Source organism: Triturus cristatus, chromosome 2_2, assembly GCF_964204655.1.
Source record: "Triturus cristatus chromosome 2_2, aTriCri1.1, whole genome shotgun sequence".
NCBI classification, from domain to species: domain Eukaryota; kingdom Metazoa; phylum Chordata; class Amphibia; order Caudata; family Salamandridae; genus Triturus; species Triturus cristatus.
In genome coordinates, this window is record NC_140582.1 from 1,043,915,621 (window position 1) to 1,043,941,400 (window position 25,780).

At 44.4% G+C, this 25,780-nt stretch overlaps 1 protein-coding gene across 20 annotated transcripts in view; it reads right to left on the reverse strand.

The window, feature by feature from the left end:
* ADD1 (adducin 1) overlaps nucleotides 1–25,780 on the reverse strand; it is a 573,879-nt gene that overhangs the window by 231,022 nt on the left and 317,077 nt on the right. For all 20 annotated transcript variants that reach the window (XM_085642521.1, XM_085642512.1, XM_085642520.1 and 17 more), the window contains 3 exons: nucleotides 16,095–16,175; nucleotides 10,631–10,780; nucleotides 2,728–2,871 (listed from right to left, as the gene is read on the reverse strand). In XM_085642521.1, coding sequence (XP_085498647.1) covers nucleotides 2,728–2,871; nucleotides 10,631–10,780; nucleotides 16,095–16,175 — 375 coding nt within the window. The remainder of the gene's footprint in view (nucleotides 1–2,727; nucleotides 2,872–10,630; nucleotides 10,781–16,094; nucleotides 16,176–25,780) is intronic.

Sequence of the window (25,780 nt, forward strand, 5' to 3'; positions counted from 1 at the left end):
CTGAAGTCAGTTATATATCGCCTGTTCTATCATACTGAAAATCTCTACCCTTTAATGCCGGATGATGATGTCGTCTATTAGGCTTCTGAGGAATGTGGAGTAGCTTTGTTACAAACTCCAAGGAAAAGCAGAAATAGATACAGTCGAAGAATGTCCTAAGGTCTGGCAGGGGAACTTAAATCCTCCATCCCGCTGGCATACCTGTGGTAGGGACTTATCTGAAGGAGGAGAGAGAATCATCTGGATTGACGCTCTCAGTGAAGCGACGTCTTTAAGTCTACAAGTTGGTTGTGTAATTTGAGGTCTCTGCAGCCACATCTGGTATTGCTGATGACAATTTGTTTATTGACAAGCACCTCTGATAATGCAGGATGACTACCTGGATGTTTGTTGAGACAAATATCCCTTAGGACAAGGATGGTGATCTTATTGTGTCAGTGCCACATGTTATAGTTTATAATTTCTCATAAAATGTTAATTCCTAAATGCAAAAAAAAAAGTATCCTTCTGAAAGTTGTGGTGGCACGAAGTGCTCCAATCACAACATTGTGAAAAATGGTAGGTGTAAAACCCATTGAGGCATCAATAATGGCAGGAGAGGACTGTTCGCCCACCCTACAGGACAGCTTTGGCTTGAACCACCTAGATTTTAGGAGGTATGTTGAATCAAAGCTCTCCGTTGTACAGCCCAATGATTACCTCACATAAACCATTTTGATTCTAGTGACTGTAAACACATATACCGGTTTGCCCCTCGCATCGCTTTGCTGCTGTTTGTTTGTCTGAGTTGCAAAGGGAGTGGCTGGATTCGATTTACAGGTTGGTCCATCCTGCAATGGAAAGTAACAGCCAAGTTTAGTAGAAACTCAATCCCTATCTGGTGGGGAGTGTCTTGGATCAGATTCAAGAGACCGTCATCCAGCTCCAAGTAATCATCCTATTCATGGCCTTCAATAGGTATGTCAATATCTTGAAGCAGGTGGTTTCCTCTAGCACCCGTTCATACTGAGGTGATGGCAGTGGAGAGGCTTCAGCTGTAGGATTGGAAGGCATTGGTGGATTTGATTTTGTGATGGTACCATATCGGTTTTTAGACCGACTAGGGGGGAATTTGATGTAGTGTGTCCCATGCCTGTGCCAAGGATAAGTACTAGGTAGAGGGTCTAAGGAAAGCTAGTATAAAGTTATTCCATAAGCTTTTGTAGGTAAGCTGCACCACTGAAGCTTTTTATAGACTAAAACACTTTTGGACAATTCCTCTTGCAGACTATGGCTTTCATAGATGAAGGCTCTTGAAGCAGTGACATGGCATCGGTCTTTAATAGACAGGATATTGTGGACTAGTCCATAGTGAAGTCCTTTTGATGACATCTATATTGGCGATCACTTGAGCTGAATGACACCTGGCAAAGACTATGACCAGTATGGTTTTGGCTCCTGTGGTGAGGAGAATGGTGCTTTTGATATAAAATCTGATGTTTGAGTCTTCGATCCAGCTGCAGGGAGTATGGAAGCCATCTCTACCAAGTTTTCCACGGATACACCCATTTCACATTTCAGGAAGCTCCACATTTCATTTCTTCGCAGAAGGAAACAGAGAGGCACTAAAACTGATCCTACAGATGGGCTGGGTTGATCAGTGAAAACCAGCTTCCTTTCCCCATACCAGAGGGAATTTGTAGAGAAAATAGTTTGTCTCTCTCTTGAGGAACATGTTCATAGTACGGCCAATAAATGCTTGACATGACTTAAACAAAGAAATATTTGCTTTTTGAGAAATATCTGCCATTACTTAATGAAAGTCAGTCAGATGGAGTACAGCAGATAAGGATTAAAATTCCTAAATCCTGCAATTGAGAGTAGGAAAAAAAGCCTGGTTATGTAACTATTTCAGAGGAAGAGGTTAGAAAATGCGATTAATTGTATCGGCTCATAATGGGAAAGAAAGGGTAGTGGACAGTCTTAGTAAGAGCATAAGTCTTGTAGAGTTGGTTTGTACTTGACTTGAAGTAGAAAGTTTGAGTGATGGAAGTCTCTAGGGGGAGCCTATCCAAATCAAGAGATCCAGCTTGTGATATACAATGACATACGTATGGTCACATACTGCTCATTTATTCAATTTATGAACGATCCAATGCTAAATAAGGTTTTATTGTCAGAAGAGTGGTGCAAGCAGTACTTTAACATCCATTGCTTATTTGTAGTTTCTGTTCAATTTATTTTTATGTTGTTGGGGCTTGTAGTGTCTCCTGGGGCCCAACAGTATCACTTGGTGCTGTACTCTGTCACTGTACCCATTCTTCTGCTCTGTTTCTTGCAGAAAAGATGGCGTGTGGCACCTTGTGATTTGTATTTAACATACAGTACATACGTATTACTGATTATGTGTATTCATGTGTTTACAGTGAGGCACTGGGAATAGCATTCGTCATTGTCAGTTGGGAAATGGAGTCAGAGAAGGGTTGAGCATTTAAGACTGAATATCCCTGTGTATGAGGTACTATTGACTGGTACCCAGACTTTACATTCAGTGATTCTGTAAAAGCACATCTGTCTAAATGTTCCATTTTTTTCTCTAATCATACTTCTGTCTCAACTTCAGTTACATTAAACCAACTTCAGTCCAGCAGACACAACTTCTGTTCTATTTCTCAATAACAACAGTAAATGCACTTAGCAGTTTTCTTCAGTAAATACACAGTTCGCTTAATGCTTAATTATACTTACTTTGCTTCTTGGTCCCAAATTCTTTTGAATCATTACTTTTTCTTCTTCATCCACCAGAATACCATGATAGTCATGGTAAGCCACTTCTCCTAGAGACAGAGCTTCAGGAGAGATTGGCAAAAGGCCACACTTCATTGCAGATACCTAATGGGTGTGAAAATTATCCTTTATATCTCTACAGAAATTATAGTAATGATTTCAGTTCAATGACAGTCAATTAATTTAAAGAAAGCAAGCACAACAGAGTACAAAACTTTCATTGTAAAGGAAAGCTACCTAGCAAGCAATTCTGACATTAGAGTACCCCCTGACCCACCACCACTAATACCAAGACCTTCATTTTGGCTTCGAGAATCGTAGTAACCTCAGTCAATATTGCCTGGAATGCAAAGTGGTAATAGGAAAGGCATTCGCTCAGTACTTTCTCTCTTATCCTATTTGAGGCATTTTCACATTAGGAGCTCTAGGGAAAGACTTTCTAGGAGAAGAAAAGTCCTTCAGATAATCTAAGGTCATTTACAAAGTTGTTAAATAAACATCCATACACAACCTCTGACCAGCCATAGATTTGGTATCTGGAGAACCACTCTCACAAAATGCATGGGATTCTAAGCAGGTGGTTGCAACAGTTCTGTAAATGGTACACATTGGTTAACACTGCAAATGCTGCCTTAGTTCTTAAAAGTGTAAAACCCTCACTTTAGATAATAACGTTCTGCTGCAATGCTTAAAACAAGGGCTCCAAGAGAAGGAAAAAATACTCAACTCAAATGTTAGTTTTGTCATCATTGGAATGTTCACTGAAGTTGAACAATGAATATCTTTATTCCCGTGTGAGACTCCACGAAGTTTTACAAAGAATTCTCTTCTAATTACCATATATGTGTGTATATATATATATATACATATATATATATACACATACATATATATACATACATACATATATACATACACACACACACACACACACACACACACTTTAAACCTATACACGACTTTCAGTAGACTAACCATTAGTACTTCTTTTAAACGTTACACATCAGGATAACAAAATTAACAGGACTGATTCTGCACTTCCCAATTCCTTTTAGAAAAATGGAAGCAATTCAATAAATGGAGGCAGATAAGCAGGATATTTAATCTGCTGACAGTGCATTTCCTCAAAGACAGCCAGTCGCTTCACAAGACAACTGTGCCAGCAAAAGATCATATAATTGTGAGGGAATAGCATACACTATTGATTCTATCTTGTAGGAGAGAATGCGACTCATGACTTTAATGAAAGGTTCTCATGAAGAAAAGGAAGAAATACAACACAGGTTCTTCTCAAATACAGGACCTATTTTGACCTACAAACTTTGCAGAGAATAGCAAGCACACTCTGAAAGAAAGGCTGTAGACTCAATGAAAAGTCAAATAATAATAAAAAAACAAACCTGCACAGAAAATTCTGAACTACTTGAGTGTCTGCTCTGAAATCTGAATCTACACACCAGTATTCAGTTATGGCTGAATTTGTCAGCTGGCCGCTCCACAAATTATTTTTAAAGAGAAGCGACAGCATCCTTTCCACTTGCGTAGTAATATCATGGTTTTAAAGAAAGTGTGTGTTTTAGCCTTCTAGTAAGAAAAATGGATAAGGAAATGTCCGCCGACTACATAGAGGTTGCCAACCCACTCACGATGAGTCAGCCTACAATTAGTATAATTAACACTAAGACATTGAAGGTGTAGCGGGATCTCTCTGCAGAAGAGGATGGATTCGGGCAGAGATGTGAATTGGTTGATATGGTAATTCAAAAACACTTTTGCAAGATCAATCCAAAAAAGACCTGAAAGTGCAATAGAACATAACATATACATTTCCCACATTCAGTGGACATGGTATTGCTATTGCAAAAACTGCATTCTTTGAAAGACGCTGATGGGAGGATTTGTTGAAGTGTGTGCGTTGTTTTGAAATCTGGGCCGTCCAGCAGTAGGTTGTTTTTACTCTCAGGCCACCAGATAACATGAAGAGATTAGAAATCTAGGGAGGGGAATTAAAATATGGTGATATTTCCTAGAGAAGAGAAGATTAGCTGTGGAGTGAAGCGCTGCATTGAGAGGGTTGAGGATGGATTGCAGGCTATTGGTTATGCAGATCTATGTTAAAGCTCTTTTTGCATTCTAGAGAAAATAAAATGTTCTGTTTTATGAGGAATGAGAGTGAGGAACTTTTTGCCATTCATGATTGGATATTTAGCAGCCCAGATTGAATGGCAAAGATATTACACAATGAAGAGTATTTTAGGTAATTTTGGGTGGTATTAGTGTATGTGTAGTGGTGGATACCAAATCACATTTCAGATAATGATTCCACATACATGTTGAAGAGAGGGGGGAGGTCACTTTTGAGCTCTTTGGTACGCCGTGGATGGCAACAGTAAGGTCAGAAGTATTATCTTCAATTTGTGATTTACTGGAGTGTAGCTTTTAACCAATTGAAGGATTGCAGGTCCCTGGTGCAGAGTCCACATGATCATCTTCTTCTCATTTTAATATTCTGCAGATCTGATGTGATCATGGTGTATTGCTCACAAAGAGCAATACTCTGTTGGGGTTTTGAGGTCTACTCAAAGTAGTACTCATTTCAGCAACTGCCAATCCAGTGACTAATCTAAGTCACCACTACAGCCTCAACGCCTGCCGTAGCTGGCTCTACCAGCCATTAAAGGCCCGAGCAGAAAGTCGGTAGAGCCTGCTATGAAGGGCACTAAGGTTATTAGAACATTTCGCCCCTAGAGGGCAGAATGTTCTAATTTGTAAAACAAAGGCCTCACGGACCCGGAGGGGAATGAAATTCCCTCGGGCTTCGTGAGGCACTTGTTCACAGGGCTCATGAGGCACTTGTTCACAGCAACAGCTGGGAACAAACATTGGAATAATGGAGCTCCGGGCTTCTACCAGTCTCAGAGCACTCCATTGTTTTCAATGAAGCTCTCAACATTCCAATGTTCTAACCAAGGTTAGTGGCAGCAGATTCTAGTTCTAGTGCACATGTTGAGTGCTTAAGCACATATGAGGCAGGGTTTCCTGGCTGAATGAAGCCCTTAAGGCTGTATTATGCTCTACAAGACTGGCAGTAGCCAGAGAGAGCAATCTCCCACTTTTCAGCATTTCCTCCTTCACAGCTACTTTAGATTTCACTCACCTTCTGGAATTCATTGTGAAGCCATGGGCACTATTGTCTTTCAGTAGCAATTCACAAGATGAATTATTTCTGCTGTGGCAAAAACTACAAACCTGTTCCAGCAGGTCAAGGTGAGACCAAAACAACAGTAACACTTCGACAAAACCATGTTGTCTGGTGGCCTAGCCAAAGGACACACTTCTGCTGGAAAGGATTGGGCTTTGGTTCAATCCTTGCATACCGGAACCATCTATGTGCAGTACACAAGAGGCAAAGTGATAGCTTAACAAATGAAGCTATGGCTATAGCTACCTAACAGAGAAAAGCATAGTGCAAGGATTGGTTCCCCCCACAAGTTTTGGGCTATCCCGGTGTGTTTGGTCATTTTCAGATTTCTACTGGTTCAGGACAGTGTGCAAGTTGTTCCTTTTGTATATCTTGTATTGTATTGACTTGAAGCTCTATAAACCACTGCAGAGATCAGAGGTGTCCCTCTAAGACCCAGCTCAGCCCATCCCAAAGCTGATTAATCTGAGCATCCAATTAAAGCACTGCTGATGCAACACCGATGTGTGACCATGCAAGAGACTTCAGTTGCCCTGTCACAAGTGAACTTCTGCAAACTGAAAGTAGCTGCACTCAACACTCAGCCCCTCCAATGAGATAACCAGAAGCTATAAAAAAATGCTATCTCCTCTGCATGCCCCCAGACTGTCAGAGGTCAGCTCAGCTCTCTACCTATCCTTACTCTCCAACAATGATTTTCCGATACTACTGTCTCACACAGTACGAGAGTTCACACAGCTTGATGATGACATAACCCCTGACTGAATGTATGACGATACATAGCATGCCATTACTACGCATGCTTTTAGTGCGATGTTTTAACATCGCAAACGGCATTAGTACGCATAATATTACTACGCTTACCATAACTTCGTAAAAGCATGAATAATATAACAAATGTATTTTAATGCGCAGACCATTACTTTGCATTCCACTACTATGTGTACATGCCCCTACACTACACATACATGACGACACTACACTGAAACCTTTAACACTACACACCATTACTCTTCCCTAAACCCTAACTCACTACCCCCAGCACAACTCCCTACACTACAAAAACACAACACTACCCTGAACCCTAATACGCTACTCCCAGCACGACCCCCTAAACTACATATACACCAAAACACTACGCTAAACCATAATACTCTACCCCAGTATGACTCCCACGAGCACCACTCCTGTCCCTACATTCCCACACTACCCACCTACACTACCCTTAACCCTAAAACACTAACCTATACTACACATACACCACAACACTACCCTAAACCCTAAAACGCTACCCCAGCACGACCCCTTACTCTACACAAACACCACAACACTACCCTAAAACACTACCCCCAGTACGACCCCCTAGACTACACACACCATGACACTCAAACCTTAAAAACTACACATACCCCTTAACACTACCCTCAACCCTTAAACTGTACCCCCAGCACGACCCCCTACTCTACAAAAACACACTACATCCCCCTTACCTCACTCTCCTCGTGGTTTCTCTCTCCTCCTGGGACCTTCCTCACGTCGTCTCCGAGGGGCGGTGCACGTCGTTGTGAGGAAACATCCTCAGTTTCCTTACAACGACATGGATAGTTTTCTTTTCAAGCATACCATTACAACGCATGCGTAGTAACAACACTTGCAATGTAACAACTTGCGTACTAATGGTATGCGTTGTAACATCGCAAGCGTAGTAACGCTTGCGAAGTAATGGTATGCGCAGTAGCAGCCGCGCACTAAAGGCTGTTTACTCCCCTGACTTGCAGCTGTCGTTTTCTCTGCCTCTACAATGAACCAGAATGCCCACAATTGCAGAAACTCTCAACTTGAGAGAGACTGTAACAGTAAGCTAAGTATGCACCAGTGCCCTTGAGAGCAGTCTGGTTTTGACCAACACCAAGCTACATTTATGAGTAATTCTGACCTTAATGGGCAGCATGGTATTCCCCCAATCCACTACAGAACATAAAAGGCAGGAGAAACGTAATTTCTAAAATAACACCAAGTGATTTAAACGAATGTCATAAAACTTCTTAAAGTTATGGAGTATGATTGCTTAACTTTATTAAGTCTTCCTTTTTAGGTAGAGCCTGGACAGCGCATGCACTGCTCTGCGACGCATGCTGTATTGTGGTAGAGACTTGAAGCTCCGCCCAAATTTTCCCTTTGGCTTGTGTCATTGTTCACTGTAAACTGTGGCTGTTCATTGGTCAAAAAGCTTAGTAGTCACTCCTTAGTACCGCCTTGTCTCGTTTTTGTAACTTCCCATGGCGACACCCCCCCGTTACGTGTTATTGTTGCTCAGTATGCTTTAATTACAGCCTCCGGGCACTATTTTCTCAAATAGTGTTGTCCAGACTGTTGTTGCAGGCGGGATACTCTCTCTCCAAAGGCTACGTTCTATTTTTATAGCACGTATTTGCAATGCAATAGGTCTCGCATTTGCGAGAATTTAAGCTATTGGCATTGTAAATGACAATGCCTTTAATTTATCTGTTTTGAAAACAACACATAAATAAAATGCATTGTCATTTACAAAGCCAATAGCTCAAACTCTTATAAATGCGAGACCTATTTCATTGCAAATGCTGGTTTATAAAATAACTAAAACTGCTTTAACAACCTAAAGTGAGTGATACATGTGCTGCCTGAACTAAATGTTCGATTATTAACACCAAAGACCAACAGCAAGCCTTGACAGCTGAACCCAACATTCCCATGAAAAGTCAAAGCACAAAAAGAAGGTCCTCAGGATGTCAGTGTGTCACGAACAGCCTGGATGACACGTCACTGTAATGACTAAACCGTGGTACATGGGTTGCCTTATAAGGGCAACTTCTAGGGGCACAGAATGTTGGTATAAAGAAATGAGTGGGCTGCGGGAACAATGTGGGAAGTAACATTGCTGTGTGATACTGACCACATGCATAAGCATTTTCAATACTGTAACCTTTGAACTGGTGCTGCAACTACTGATATACGATTAACTGAAAATAAATTCTTTAAAAAAATTATTTTGTATTTTTCTTTGCAATTTAAGTAAACCGCGTATACATCAGTAAATTCAACATAGTGCCTTAAAGTGCAAAGACGTGTGTGTGTGTGTGTGTGTGTGTGTGTGTGTGTGTGTGTGTGTGTGTGTGTGTGTGTGTGTGTGTGTGTGTGTGTGTGTGTGTGTGTGTGTGTGTGTGTGTGTGTGTGTGTGTGTGTGTGTGTGTGTGTGTGTGTGTGTGTGTGTGTGTGTGTGTGTGTGTGTGTGTGTGTGTGTGTGTGTTTTTTTTAAATGTCTGTCTCTTTAATTATCCAGGGTACAATGCACCATTTTAGAAGAAAAACTTTGCTTTTTTTTTTTTTAAAACACTTTATTTCTGTACATTGGAATGTTCAATGAAGATGTACTCTTCAAGATGCAGCTAACAATATATTGGTTGGAACCAGAAAGTTTAGGCTTTACTCCCCTCCCTTTTCATGAATAAAATTATGCATAAATAATGGACAACAGTAAACCTATTCAGAGTGGTTTGGGGCAGTTACGATGATAATAAAAGAAATGGTTACTTTTCTGCAGTAATGATTTTGTGTGTCAGTTGCGTTTGGAGATCCCAGAACATATAAGCTACATATTTATGTACAAGAGTGCTGAGTGGGCATTTCCAATGCTACAGTGCATCCTTCAAAAATTATCAAAGGCATTTTTTATTTTTACAGAAATATATCATTCCAAATTAAAACCCCAAACTCAAAACTACATTGAGCACTCTAAAGTCTAAACTGTTGTCTAATTCAGTGTACATTTAGGGGAATAGGAGGCCTGAAAGGCTTGGTATTAGAGGAGAAAAAAAGCAGCTTTTGCATTCCATAGGTCTAGAGGCATTCCTTCCCATGATAGAGAACCGGCAGTAGCCTCTCACATTCAATGCTGACTCGTGATAGTGGGACCGTGAATCCACAAGACTGTTTACCCACTTTTTCTACATTTTTCTTTTCCGTCAAAAGACCTCAAAGCACCCTTACTATGCGTCACTTATTAGTAAAAAGTAATTGAAGGGTTTTTCTGACATTGTAATCCTAGTTTTTCTAGTCAGATGGCTGCTATTTTTGTCACATAACCTTCATGTGGAAGGGAAACAAAAGCTGGGTCTGACTCCCACCAGGTGTTGTGTGGTGGGGGGTTGCTATCAGTCTATCATCATTCCACAAAAGAATGTGAGGTTTGCTCTAATGATGTTCTAGGGACCCTAGAAGGACAGGGATAGAATTAGACTGAGGAAAATTGAAGAAAATAATTTTTTAAAAAAGGACAGAGCTTCCACTGAAATGTAGTCCTGGGCTCTGATGAGAAAAAGATCTGAGGAGAAGTGAAGGAAAGGAGAAAAAAAAGCAGAATCATCTGTTGTGCCACTATTGACACAGACACTCCTGTTGGACGTCTGCAAAAGGTACTGTGCTGACCTGATTGCCATCAAAGGCAGGTCTGAGATATAAGAGTCAAAAGACAGACCAAAAACCATATATTTTTTCAATCTTAGCTACTAGGTGGCTACTTTATTCATAATCAGAATATTAGCTATAGTAAAACTGAATAAGCAGTTGCACAAATCCATATTAGTTACTATGTTAACAATAAAACAAAATAAAATTTAAACTTACCGCAGCTCCTGCTGGTGTGTGAATATGAACAGCACATTTAATGTCTGGACGAGCTGCGTAGATTGCAGAGTGCAATGTAAAGCCAGCCTGATTCACGCCCAAATTTGTGCTTCCACGGTCAACTACATCTCCTTGAATATTAATTTTAACCTGACAAACAAAAGGAGTACAATAACAAATTGAAAATAATTTTGGATCTGGAATACTTAGAGAATACAATGGAATTCATTACTGAGAAAGAAGATAAGTTCTGTAGTGGAATTAATTAAAATCTTTTCAATGGAGCACCCAGATGGGTAGCAGGCAAAGTACAGAATTGACTGCTGGCAAATAAAATGTTAAATGGGCATGCATAAAAAATGACAGCTGAAAAAGAAAGAGTATTAGCTGCAAACAAGTGATGGGTGATAGGGCAAACATAAAAATATCAGTTAAAAACAACAATTTTAAAAAGGGTGGGCCGGGTGGGGAAGAACCCTTTCCAACCAAGGTTCATCAGCTGACGTTTCATGACTGTGCTAAAACGGAATGAAAGGTAAGTAGTCAGAACCTCTGGGTCATACAGTGTGGAGGCCTAGCTGCCATGTGCCAATTTCTTCATGGGTTGTGCATCTTGTTCCATCAATATTAGTTTTGCTTGCTTAATCAGCAGTTTGGAGACTAGGGACAATTGGAGCCCACTTGACCACATCTCTCATGCCTCCAGTGCATCCAGGGGAGAGGATTAGGTACCTGTACCAGCTTGTCTGGGGGTTGTTGATTACTTCCCAGAATATGTTTAACATATTTTTCTTCGCCTATTTAGCTTCAAGGTTGTAAGCTATAAACTTTGACTTCAATATCCAGTGCTGTGAGAACAGGCAAAACTCTAGTCGAATTTGTGTGTGTGATTTATTTATTTATGTATTTAAAGATTTGTAGAGCGCCTGGTGACCCGGAGGCATCCCCGCGCTGTAAACCTGTAAGGTTGGCTAAGAGGGGAGAGGGGGGAAAAAAACCTTTTTATTTGGGGAAAAGCAGAGTTTTGAGCTGATGTACATTTAGGAAGGAAAAAACTCTGATAGCAGGTGGACTGTGCCATGCCTAGCCAATTTAACTCTAAATGCCATTGCTCCATATGTGATGGTGGAATGTAATTTGCAGTCTATTACCTTTAAAAGGGACAGCAGGTCAGAGTCACAAGTGATTTCTGCAACTTGCAGAAGGCCCATTCCACGGAGTTTGCTGCCGCCTGTTGAGCGTGGACGTGCTGTGCCATGCGGCCCCTGTGGTCGAACTATACCCCCAAGCATTTGAAAGTATCAAAATCTTCGACAGCACACCCCTCGATAAACCATGCCCCCCTTTGTTTCAATTTGCATGAGAATATCATAAACTTGGTTTCTATCACATCTATCTTTAGATTGTTAGCTCTTCAGTAGGTGGCGAGTACATTGAAGAGTCTCTGCAGGCCAATCGGTGTCAAATCGAAAAGCACTGTCTCATCAGTGTACCTGAGCAATTGGACTCTAATGCCGCCAATTTTTATGTGGAAATGCCCGCTCCGTCTCAAGATGATCTGTCAGGTCAGCCAGGTACAGGCTGAATAATAATGGTGCCAAATTTGCAGCATTGGTTTAGGCCATTGTCATCATTTTTGCCGTGGTGGCCCGTAAAGTGCTAACTTTTATTGTAACCCAGATGTTAGATTATAGAACTATATTGGCTTTCAGTAGATTGGATGGGATACTCCAGGCCTTCTTCTTCCACCAATCTTGGTCTTCGCACACTGTCGAACACAGTTTGGACAGCTTGCCCTTTGTGGCCATTGCTACATCACTCAGGTAGGAAATACAGGTGAAGTTGTTTTCAGTAAGGCAGCCCTTTTGAAAGCCTGTTTTGCTGTGGAGGAATCAACTTTTTTTCCTCTGCCCAGGTTTGTAGCCCCCTATTTAAAATGCTGAAATTCCATGTCAAGGAGCGCGATAAGGGGATAAATCCCTGGGAATGATCGGGAGCCTTTCTTGTGTAAGGGAACTCGTAATGAACCCCCTCCATGACTCTGGGATGGTAGCCCCCAGTAAGTATTCCTGGAATAAGGGGGCGATTACTGAGGCCCATTGAGTTGTTATGCCACAGCCGGGATGCCACTTGGGCCTGGGGCTCCAATTGGGCGCATTGCTATGTGGCTGGCACCACTTGGCCGGGCTTACTGATGTCATATCTGCATGGACTGGGCTTAATGAGGTCGTTGGCATATTGGTGCCCTGTCAAGGTGCATCAATCTCAATGCTATCTATCACGTAATCTACGTATAGGCCTTTGATATGGGATTCCCTTTCGGCGGGGGCGATACAGACAGCAGTCACCTGAGATTTTAGGGTTGAGCATTTCTTAATCCATAGCCAGAATTTCCTCTGGTCCTTAAATTTTACGATCTTGTGCGATTCAGCCACCTTCTGGCTTCCTCCTCCCTAATTTGAGTTTGGAGGAATTTCCTATATTTGAGCCTTATTGTGGCATCCTGGGTTGCGCAGCTCTTGTTTTCCCCCTTATCATGGTCGAGGTTTTTCAGAGCATTGTTTAGTTGTTTTAAGGGTGCTGTTTGATTCCTACGGTTTGTTAGGGTATTCGTCTGCCCTGGTTCTTTGCTACTTGCATGCTTTGCTGAGATTCCATCATACCCCTTAAGTTGGGAGACCAAGTATCCCAAGAGCTTTGTGTGACTTACTTTCAAGTAATGGGAGCACTGATGTCAAGGCTGATTCTCCTTGCATATTGGCGGGGTGAAGGTAAAGGCACCCTATGATAAGAGAGAACCTTAGCCTCACTCACCCACCCACTGCTGGCCAGAGATACCTTCAGGATAATATAATCCCCATTCCCTGAATTAAGCAGAGTTGCCATTGTTATTAGCTTGTTTTCACGTCATGAGTCATGCCCCCGTCTGTAAAACCGTTGCTTGAGCTTCGTATGCTGTGAAGTCATGCCAGGGCGATGAGTGGAGGGCCCCTATTTCTTGAGCCGAAATGATGTTGCGTCTCCTCAGCTCTTTGATAGCAACATTTACTTTGGAGTCAGTTAGGCCTCTTATATTCCACGAGCTGATGGCACAGATATTCTTAGTCCTGAAGCGGATTAATGGCTTTCTGGAAAAGTGACCCGTCCACCCCACACCGCATTATGCTCCTGGAGGACAGATGTGGTAGACACAGGACACGGAAATAAAACAATTCACGAGGTGTCAACGAAGAGGGTGACATTGAGAAGAGTGTGAGAGGTGGCAAGGAAAGAGAAGGGTGCCTAGCTTCTGTTGCTTCTTGACACATTGAATGCATTTATTTTGAAACTTCCTCAGCTGAATTTTATGGCTCCTAAAAATTGCTATTAGTGACTTTAAATGTTGGCCTTGGAGACACTGGCTTCTTGGGAAGATACTTCACATGGAGTGTTTATTATTGAACACCTTGACAGGCTTTAACACCATCGACTAAGAAGTTTTAATTCCACCACAAACGTAACATTTGAAGAATAGAAGCAACAGTAGGAACATGGCTCACCTATTTTGAAAAAAAGATGCTCAACAAGTTTAACTTTACTCTTACCCATCCAAAACTACCACCATCCCTGCTGCATCCTTCGGGTATTACCATCTCTTGCTGAACCTTTGTATATGGCTCCTTCATAAATAATCAATGCAGCCTACAACATCAGCCATCACAGATAACCATGCAACATTCATCTACATCTCAACTGACAAAAGGGATCTGTGGATAAACGTAATGCACCTGCCTACCGGTGCCACCTTTAGGAGTGGATGCACCAAAAAGTGATCTGCAACATGTTTATACTAGTTGATGGGAGCCTCTCCTTCATACATCAAGCGAATGCAGTTATGTGAAAGAACCCCTCGGGGTCTTTATCTCAATTTCAAGTATTCCACAAAAGTACCTTGTAGCCTTAATACTCCTAGCACCTGAGAGTACTTTCAGTGCTCTTTGTTCTTCACTGCTTTCCAATAACGTGTGTAACATACAATGGGTTTGGAAGAAAGGATGTGTGCTGTACAGTTTAGTTCATGTCTTGCATTTCACGGAGGATAACAAGGTAGCTGCATCACATTACTTAAAACATACAATATTTAAGCAAACTCTCCAATGTAAGTCACAGTCAGGTTTCTAGTAATCTGGACGTGTTACTAATGCATTTTAAACATATTTGAGTCTGGAATAGGGGTATGTTCTCATAGTTATGTTACACTTGGTGCGATTTCAATGTGACCTACAAATTCCAGAAACCTTGGGGAGTACTTGTTTTAACAAATCATTCTCAGCAATCTTTAACTTGGCAAACCTTTGGCGATTAAAAAAAGGACAATTAGGTTTCCACTCGGGATATTTCACAATCAGTCTGTGCTCATTATAAAACAACAAGTGTGATTAGCATATAAATGTCAGTATAACATATGCATTCAAGCGCAACATCTACAAACAGTACACTTGTGGTTTTTGGCCACATCCTATGTCTGTAGTCAATTTAGAAATTCTCTTTCAGAGGAGCCAATCCAAATGTAAGACTCCCTTAGGGATATCCCCCGAGTAACTGATAATTTAGGTCAGTGTTTCCCAAACTGGTCGCGAACCGATTTTGGTTGATCTTAAAAGTACAACCAGTAAATAAAGATGCCTCAAAACTCCATTTATTTTGTCATATTTGCTGCTCTTCAAAGACAGAGGCCAAATGTCAGTCTACGTCTTCTGACAAATTGCTGCTTACTTATTTATTTTTTTTAACATGGAGATAGGCGTTTACAAATTCCTCTCACTCTACAGTTAGAGAAAGAAAACTAAAGCAAATTATGTAACAATCTTGCTGTGTACCGGGAGTGTTAAAAGTAAAGTCTGTTGGATGTCACTTGAGTAAACCAAAACGAAATGTAAATACCTGTAAATAAACTGTACACATTCAGCAGTTAGGAAATAAAAAAAATGAAGGACAGTAATTCTGAAGTGTGATGGAAACTAAGAACGTAACATGATCAAAATATATGAAGATACGCTACTTAATGCACAAAAGATAAATATTCCCTGAAACCAGATTTGACACATTACCATCATTTGTGTACAACATAGTTTTATTAGTAAAACTGTATGTCTGTGCAAATTTAGTGGCCATTTCATTGGAAAATATGCTGTCTGTAATTGACAGTGCGCTAATACACCATGCTTTAGTTACTTTACTTTTTTTTTTTTTAATCGCCCTCCTCGTGTTCATTAAAGCTAGGTGGGTCGTGAAAGTCTGTCATTCGAAATAGTGGGTTGGTGTTCTCAAAAGTTTGGGAGGCACTGGTCTAGGCCCTACTATGAAACACACTGTGTCAAATACCGCATACACTAGTTACATGACAGAACTAACAGTTTAGGAAATGTTCACAGCACAAACTAGGATTTTCTTTTAGGGAAGCTACTGAACACTTTTTACTCACCAAACTGGATGCTGTAGCCTCGCTGTATAGAAGTCCAAAGGGTACAATAAGGAAATGTTCCTGATCAGAACTAACTCTAGCCTAAGGAGAAATCAGAAAAGAATGTTACATTGCAAGAGCACTTCTCATAAAGTCACTTCGTTAATAAGATGCTCCGTTCATTTTTCTTTCATCCAAAATGAATTGGCTTCATAATGAGTTTTTTGTGCAGGTCACAAATAGCTATGGTTGCGCACTCTAAGTAAGCATCCCACTTTGCTTTTAGGGGGTCAGCATCTCCTAGTTTTTTTTTGTAAAACATTTTTATTGGCATTTAGAAGCAATAATACACGCAGGCACAGGCGGTATCGCCATTGTCACAGAGACTTACATATCAGGAGCGCCCGGTCACAGCCCTTTCGGTCTCGCAGTCTTGTGGGCCCTCAGGCCGTTCGCCTCTGTCAGCATCTCCTAGTTGAGGTGATTTTCAATAACTGATATAAATAAACCTTGGGTTTGCTAGGATATGTAGCTCTTTGTAAGTAAGAGTACAGCTTCTTCAAATCTTTCTCTGTGCTATACACAGCAGAGTTGGTACTTGGGGTTCTCCTTCTCTATACTGCTGAAGTATCATTCATGTTAATGCAAAAGAGAGAGGCCCCACTACTCCAAGAGGCAGGGTTTCAAATTAGACTTAACAGTCACAAATAAATTCTCTTGGAGACCTAAAATCATACACCTCAATTATACAGAAGATTCTTCAATTGTCACACTCATACACCCGGTCTTGAAAGAGCCAGAGGGACAACTTTATATTATCAAATTTAATGTCAATAAAATTCATCCAGAGTACAAATCAATCTAAAACCACATAAAACAATGTTATCATAAAGATACAAATTAAAGGAGAGAAGACAACAATAGGAGGAGACGTCAGTTGGCAGACCGGGTGACTGCGGGAACCGGCGCTGCAGAGAAGATTGCCGGCGGTCCAAGAGCCTTGTCGGGTGTCTGGCGATGCGTCGCCCGGGGACCGGTCGGCATCCGGAGTGAGCAGCATCAGAGAGGAAGACCGCAATGTGGCGGGGGATGGCGGCCGTGGCCTAGCTCCCAGGCTCCGACGGCAGGCAGCAGTGGGGAGTTCAGCAGCACGGTCACTGAAGTAGCTGCGGAGGTTCCCCTCCCCCCCTCCATTGGCTTGGTGCACAGCGGTGCCACGAGGTGGCTGACTGAGGTCGGCATGGGACCCCCCCGGCGTCTCAAGCACCCGCAACGGTGGCCTGCAGAGACTTGAACCCCGCCTGCTTGCTTGAAGTTTGACCTGGGATGCCCAGGAAACATTGTGGGCCGGGGTCGGCTGCCCGATCTTGGACCTGAGACGCGACCCTAGCGGGGCCGCAGAAGACGACGCGGCGGCCGGGCAATTGCGGTGCTTAGTGAGGCCACCCGGCCGATGGCGCGCTTGGACCTGCACTTATCCACAGACACTATACTCATTGTGTGGGTTCCAGGGGGAGTCGGACCCCTGGAGGTGACCCATCGAGCCTCGTGTCTCCGCACTTGCACCTAGCCCAGCCTCATTCAGATACTGAAAAGGGCCCGGGCCAAGGAACCTCTGCTGCATGAAAATGCGTGCATCTTAAATTTTCCTGATTATACACGACTAGTACAGCAACCGCGCCAATCGTTCATGGTCGCGAAGGCCCAACTGAGAGACCTTAAACTCCCGTATGCCCTCTTGTTCCCTGCTCGTCTACTGGTGGTATACCGATCCCGCACACACTTTTTTCTGACACCCCGGAGGAGGTCTTTAAAGGGACTGATGAAACGGTGCGAGTGAGGGCGCACACGCCGCCCGGTAGGAAAGGTGGCCCAGAAGGGTCCCAAGGGACAGCGACAGAGGGGCGATAGGCGGTCACGATCCCGGAGGCGCTCCTTGTCTAGCAGAGCCTCTGCTGGGGGGGGAGCCCTACTCATGGGCCCCGAACATTGGAACCTTGACGCTTGGGGCTGGTTTGGCGCTGGGGTAGTCTCTTCGGCTCATCATGTACTCTGATATATAATTATCGGGGAATCTTAGTGTGGGCTGGTTTTCTGCCAGTCTCGTGCTGGTCGGGATCCCGCCGAGGAACATGGGCTGTAAGTTGGGGATCCATTGGATGGGGCAGTGCCTGTTCCCCCGTTGGGGTTTGGGTACTCGTCCCGCCGCGACAGATACTTCAGCGTTTTTGAGGTATGGGGTGGGGGGTTTGTTGGGGGGGGGAGGGGGAGTTTTTTCAGGTTCCGAGTCGCACTTCCGCTCTGGGTCCATTACACTATTCACACACACGGCCGCGGTCCTCTGTCGGTGATGTGGGCGGGTTCGCTCCCCTATAGCTAGCGTGTCTCCAAGGGATCCGGGAGCCCCGGGTACTCTCCGTATTATAAGCTGGAATGTGCGAGGGGCCCTGGACAAAATTAAGCGGGGAGCAGTATTGCATCAGGCAAAGAGGGCTAGAGCCGATATCCTCATATTGCAGGAAACGCACCTCATAGGAACGAAGGCACCCTGCTTACAGCGATATGGATATCAACAAATCTTCCATGCAGGATTTGCAAGGCGCTCCAGAGGGGTGGCGATTTTAGTCCATCGTAGGATCCCGTATATACATGCGCAGCAGTGGACTGACACTCAGGGACGGTATTGGTTTATCCAGGGCACGATTGGGGAAGTCCCCTTGGTTTTAGGCTACGTGTATACTTCCATCCCCCTTGCAGTGGTCTCTAGTAGAGAAGCTACTGGCCCTATGGGCGGATATACCGGATGTGCTCTCTGTAGTGGGTGGGGACTGGAACGAGGTTATGGATTTGGCCAAGGACAGGAGCGGGGGGAGGGTGGCTTGGGGAGGGGACATCCCACGAAATTAAACTCACTGGTGACTAGTCTTGACTGGATCAATGTCTGGCGGCAGGCTCACGGAGACAGGAGGGAGTATACATACCTCTCAGCGGTTCACAAAACTTTATCAAGGCTAGACTACCTTTTTATTCTCCGGACGAGTGCTGGTAGAGTGGCGCTAGCGGAAATCCTACCCCGCGGCCTCTCCGATCACTCCCCAGTGTCCCTTGAGGTATATATGGTCCGGGGGCGACAATCCTTTAGGTGGCGCCTCTCAGCGTGACACCTGCAGAATGATGATTACAATACACATATGAGGGAGGCCATCGCTCAATACTTCACCTCAAACGAGGGGTCGGTGTCTAGCATTGAGAGTTTGTGGGAGGCCTTGAAGCCTACTCTACGAGGCGTGGATATATCCTGGTGCGCAGCGGCTTGCAGTAAGCGCAGGGAGGACTTGAACGCCGGGCTCGGGAGGAAGGGGGAGGGCAGTCTGTGAGGCAACTACTTCTGGCCCAACAGTCTTGTGCCGCCCGCCCGATGGATGAAGCCCGCCAGGTTTGGCTGGCGACGTGTAGCAGGATATACCTGTAGGGGGACTAGTCCGGCAAGATGCTTCATCGGCTTTGCCAGGGCACCTTCCATGCCCGGGCCTTCTAGACGAGAAGGGGGTACCTATCACTGACCCGCTCTTTATAGCGGAGAGCTTTGCTGCCTATTATGCAGACCTTTATGTGGCTACCGTCGATAAATTCTTAGCCGACCTGCCGCCTAAAGCGGTGTCCGATGAAGTGTTTGACCGGCTGGAGCTTCCCGTAACTGATGAGGAGTTGGGTACGGCCCTGGGATAGCTCAATTCTGGGAAGGCCACCAGGGCCTAATGGGTTCCCGAGTGAATTCTTTAGCCGCTATAATACACAGTTGGCCCCGTATTATCGGGCGGTAGTGGAGGAGGCCCGGGAGAAGGGCTTGCTTCCCCCAGATTGGAGACACGCGGAGGTGGTGGTGTTTAAGCCCGGCCAGCCACCGGATCAACAGGCCTCGCACCGCCCGATCTCCCTCCTCAACGTGGAGGCTAAGATCTTGGCCAAGTCGTTGGCTAATCGCCTTCATCCACACATATCGACTCTTATACATCCTGACCAGGCTGGGTTCATGCCCCAGAGGGCAACCAGACACAATATACGGCGGGCACATGTGGCGGTGGCGGCTGTTCGACAGACTGGGGAGCAGGCGGAGCTTTTCTTAGCGGACATGGACAGGGCGTTTGCCTCCCTGAGCTGGGTATATTTGTTTGCATTACTACGCAGACTCAACTTGGGCCCACGCTTCCTTTCCTATCTTACGCTCCTCTATACAGACTTGACGGCGACAGTACGGGTGCGGCATCTTCCATCTTCCCGATTCAGAGGGGCACGCGGCAGGGATGTCCCCTGTCTCTGTATTTATTTGCACTAGCTATGGAGCCATTGGCGGCATGGGTGCGCATGGATGCACAAGTCCGAAGCTTTGAGTGGGTCCTGGAGCTATCCGACAGAATCGCATTATAAGCGGACGACGTTCTGTTTTTCCTTACGGCCTTGGACACGACGGGGCCGCGACTCCTACGGATCATGCAGATCTTTGGGGAAACGTCGGGACTGTATATGAACCCCCGCAAATCTACACTGTGGATTTTGGGAGACCGATCAAAGACGGGCGCGTGGGCGAACACAATCCAGTTGGCTGCTGGAGGGCTGAAATATCTGGGAGTGTTCCTGTCGGATGTGCCGGCTGTTTCCTGAGAACGAAACCTGGCACCGGTATGGGAGCGGGTCCGCACAGATCTCAAGACCTGGTCTCGTATGCCTTTGACGCTGTATGGCAGGTCAGCTATTTTTAAGATGGTGGCGCTTCCTAGGCTGCTCTACCAGCTACAGAATCTACCGTACCCAATCCCGCCTCGATGGTTCCAGCTGGTGAATTCTGTGCTGGGGCAGTTTTTGTGGGAGGGGGGTAAAGTGCGCGTGGCCCTTCGAACATGCTTTCTATCCCCTACTGCGGAGGACTTGTGTCCTCTTATATCCTGTCATATTACCAGGCCTCGCACCTCCTTGTCCTTAATGAGTGGTGGTATGGTGATAGGAGGATCTGGCTTACGCACTGGAACGACTGCTTATGGGGTCCAATACATTGCACACCATCTTGTATTCTGCACCCTTGCACGGCAGGATGCCGCCGGCCACGCAGGTGGTTTTCCGGATATGGCGGCAGGCGGTGCGCCACATGGGTTGGTGGAATACCTTGACTGGGGAGACCCCCTTTAGAACAATGGGCGCTTACCAGAACTGGCGGCCCTACAGGGCTTCCGGGGATGGGATGATATCAGCATCTCGACCCTGGGGGATGTTATGAGAGGTACGACACTTAAGTCTTTTCAGGACCTACAGAGAGAATTTTCTATGCCCCAGTCACAATTTTATAGGAATCTCCAGTTTCGCCATGCCTTGTCCCCTAGCCTGGAAGGCCTTGCATCCCTCACTAGTTTAGTCCGCTGGAGGCGAGAGTTTTTATGGGAGACTTGGAGACCAAGAAGATCTCCCGGATCAATCAAGCCCTAGTTATACACTGTTCCACAACGCTTCGGAAGCTGCAAGGGGACTGGGAGTCAGATGTGGGTGCATTGGAAGAGGAGGACTGGAGGGAGGCCCTGGCGGCTCCTAGGGAAGCAGCCATAGCGATGCGCCTGCTTACAGTTTAAATATCTGCACAGAGTCTACTTTACCCGGGTTCAACTGTACTGAGCGGGCTTGATCGCATCCCCGGAGTGCCTTAGATGTGGCCAGGAGGAAGGTACATTTATACATACTACTTGGCATTGCCTTTCCCTGATTCGGTTTTGGAGGGGGGTGTTTACCTGCCTGTCGGAGGTCCTAGGATGGGAGCTTCCACGAACGCCGCGGCTGGCGGTGCTACATATCATGGAGGGCATAGGGGGTAATGTATACAAGCGACACCTCATGTGACTTGGCTTCACACTGGCAAAGCGGGATATCGCCAGGGCATGGAAGGCACCGCGAGCCCCATCGGTGACCGCATGGAAAAACGGCTTAGATTTCTGTATGGGGCTGGAACAGCCTATTTTTGTGGCCAGGGGCTGCCCACGCAAACATTATAAAACATGGAAAAGATGGGCGGATTACCGGGGGATGTGACTGGAGCCGCCAGCAGCTGTAGAGGTTCATCCACTAGGATAATTCTTGAGGCTTGCCGGGATGTGGGGGCGCAGGGTGGCGGGGGGGTTCCGGGGAGGTGTGTGTTATCGTGCTAAGACTTGGTTGCAAGGTATTAAGGCTGTGGCAGGGACCGTGTGGACATGGTGCGACTTGCGGGGAGAGGGAGGGGGGGATGGGGGGTCAGGTTGTATTATGTTATGCATTTCTATTACTTTTTTGGGATGACACATATAAAAGTTGATTTCTCCTGTAACAATGTGCAATATGATTTCGCAGAGGACTCTGATATACAGGGCTCTGCGATGTGTATGCAATTGACAAATAAAATATATATTTGTTTTTTAAAGGAGAGACAACATGCAAGACAAAAACATTAGTCATAAAGATGTGGTAATTTGTTGGAATCCATAGAGAACACATTGTGAAAAATGTCAACTTGTAAAAACCAAGTTCCTCAAATTTAACACTAGGTGTCGACGCGTTTCGGTGGATATTGTAGAATGGCTCCACCTTCTTCAGGACAATAATTATTTCCCTCCTATTAATTTATGCAATAATTGCCTGCACAAAAACAAACATGTATGAGGGTCCTCACATGTAACTAATCCCAACTCTATGAGTTACTACAAGATAAATCCTTACATAGAAATTGTCAAACAATAAATCAATAAGAACTGTCTATTTTTTATTATAGTTCCAATGCCCCATTCCAAAAATTGCATACACATAAAACAATTTATATTTTCGTTCATTGTCTTCATGGTCCCCATACATACTCTACTCCGATTGGATTTGGGTCAAGTTCGCGCTATATAAAAAAAAAAAACACTACTAAATATGCCTCATTCACTGAACAATCCAAATATGATCAGTCGACTTGGGTCGATGATAAGGCTTGAGTTTTATCTCAAGCCTTATCATCGACCTGATTGAAGCCGTTGTTGCTTCACCACAGTGAAAATATTGGGGAGTTGATCGTATTTGGATTGTTGAGTGAATGAGGTTATTCTCACACCCAAAGCAATATTTCACCCTTGTGCAGCAATGTACGCTGCCCCATAATTAGAGCACATCTTTCAACATCATGCGCCTCACCAAACGCCTAACACGAAGGACATGGTGCAGCCACTATCATTCCAGCAACAAACCACAAAAGGGCAATCAACAAGCCAAAGCAAATCTGGGAGTTTCACAGCCTTCTCGGGGGTTTGGAGTAGTATACAAACACTGCAACACAATACAAATGAAAACCCTTGTCTTGAGGCCTTAACCTGCCCCGATGTCCAACACCAATGTAAAATAAAAGCAAATGGTGAAACAAAAATTTAACAGGTTCTTTATAAATCTGTCCCACTTTGTTTTGTCACACACAACTGCAACATACAAAATGCAGCCAATTACAGACTGGCATGTGCAAATCAAACATTGTTGTGGGTGAAACTGTGTTTTACCAGCTTTGTATATGATAGGGTAAATGATGAAGCTGTATGCCTTTCACATTTAGAAGTACAGTTAACATGATTTTCACAAGCTGTGCAAACTCTACCGAAGGGCAAATCAAAGACCCTCAACATATAGGTATACAAGCACATACAGTATGCACACAGATGAACACAACAGTAGACTCCCAGACTACAACAGACAGAGGCTAAGATCAGGAAACATGACTATCAATAGACATGGACCTGCAGTCATACATAACACAGTCCAATGTGAGGCACAGGGCGTTGTGCACCAGTTGAGCATATGAAAGTGTGCAGCATGAAGCACAACGTGAGACCCATTAGAAGAGCTCAAGGGAGGTCAAGGGCCCTGGGCAGTATCAAACAGGAGTGAGGGTGGCAGGGGATGGTGGGGGGGTTGAGTTTCACAGAGTCATGAGCAGCAGGTGGAAAAGGGTGCTGTGATGTACTTCGGGCCATGAGATAATCCACAACCGAGGGCACATGCGGATGTGGAGCTGGTGCATGGTGTGTTGAGGTCAGCTGTGCCGGCTTGTGACCTCACAGGGTTCCAGTTCTTGAGCTCCTCAAGCTGTGGAATCCTGTGGATCATGAGTTGACAGAGCTCCACTGGAAGAGGAGTTTCCAGCCTGTCCTACTCACGCTTGCCAGAGTTCAAGAATAAACAGATGCTATGAAAGTTTCCCTGACTCCGAGCATCCATCTCAACACTGGTGACGAGCCTGAACTCGGTGAACCCACGTGTCTACTACTTCACGCTTTTCCAGTGATTGCGTGATAATTGTGGAAACTACTTCATTTGTTATGAGTTTCTGCATGAGGATTCATCTATACCTACTCCGGACTCTACTGATATCGTTCGCTTCAAGGATCTTCAGGTTTGCGTTGTTTTACACATCTATTCTACTCGGAGGTTGGTACATTTAACTTATCTACGGTTGGCAGTTGGGTGTTTGAAACTTTACCTGCATTCTACTCTGCGCGACACTCCTGTTCCACTTGCATTCCGCACAACGTTTCTGCTCCACTCCACCTCCTGTGACGTACCCTGGCAGCGCGGTGGCTGTGTGACGCTGCGTACGCAACATATTTACGTTCTACAGCTTCTGGCGACCATCTTAGATAAGGAACTAAGCTCTACCGTGCAACAGTGACGTTTCACACTGTGCACACAACGTTCTTTCGTGGCGGCCATTTTCGTTATGGCCTGAAGTCCTCTTCACGTATTTCTCTACGGTGACACGCACACCGTCGTGTTCAGTTAGTTTACTTTATTGATCTTTCTGTTCTCGACCATATTCGCAAGGGATGGCCTGAAAAAGCACATGTGGACAAGGTTCTTTTGGCGTTTTGAAAAGTCAGAAACGACTGTTGAGGATGATCTCTTACTTCGGAGTGGAAGAATAGTTCCTCCTTTGGATTTTCGGAATAAAATTATCAGCTTATGTCACGAAGGCCATTTGGGCATTGTGAAGTGCAAATCCAGAGTCAAACAAACTGTGTGCAGTGTACTACTTCTGACAAGAGTTTAGTTACCCACAAATCTCCCTTGCATTCTAATGTTGTGCCTGATATGTCTTGGGAGAGAGTTGGTATTGATATTTGTGGTAGTGTAAAAAATTCTGCTGGGTTGCTGAAATATATTTTGGTCTTAGTGAATCACTTTTCTAAGTGGCCAGAATACAAGGTGGTTAACAAGGCAGACTCGGAGTCTGTACTTTTGTTCTTGGCTGATGTGTTTGGACGTGAGGGTTTACCTAAGGATGTTATTTCTGATAATGGTGGCCAATTTACCAGTGATATCTTCAAGAAGTTTATTAAAGAATTTGGCATGACTCACAGGGCTACTTCCCTGTACCACCCACAGGGAAATAGTAGCGTGGAACGCTTTATTAGGGTAATCAAGAATATAATTGAACTCTCCTTTAACAATCATTTGGATTGGGAGGATGAATTAAGAAAAAACAGTTGTGCATACAAAGTTACACGCTGTGAGTCTACTGGACATTCTCCTTTGAGCACCAAAGACAATGTGGTTGGATAAAATGTGCTAGTTCTGTGTCGTGGTCTGAGAAGAAGGTTAAGGATTCGTTGGAGGCTGTTCAATTGAAGTACAGAGACACGTATGATCAATCTCATGGAACCAAAAAA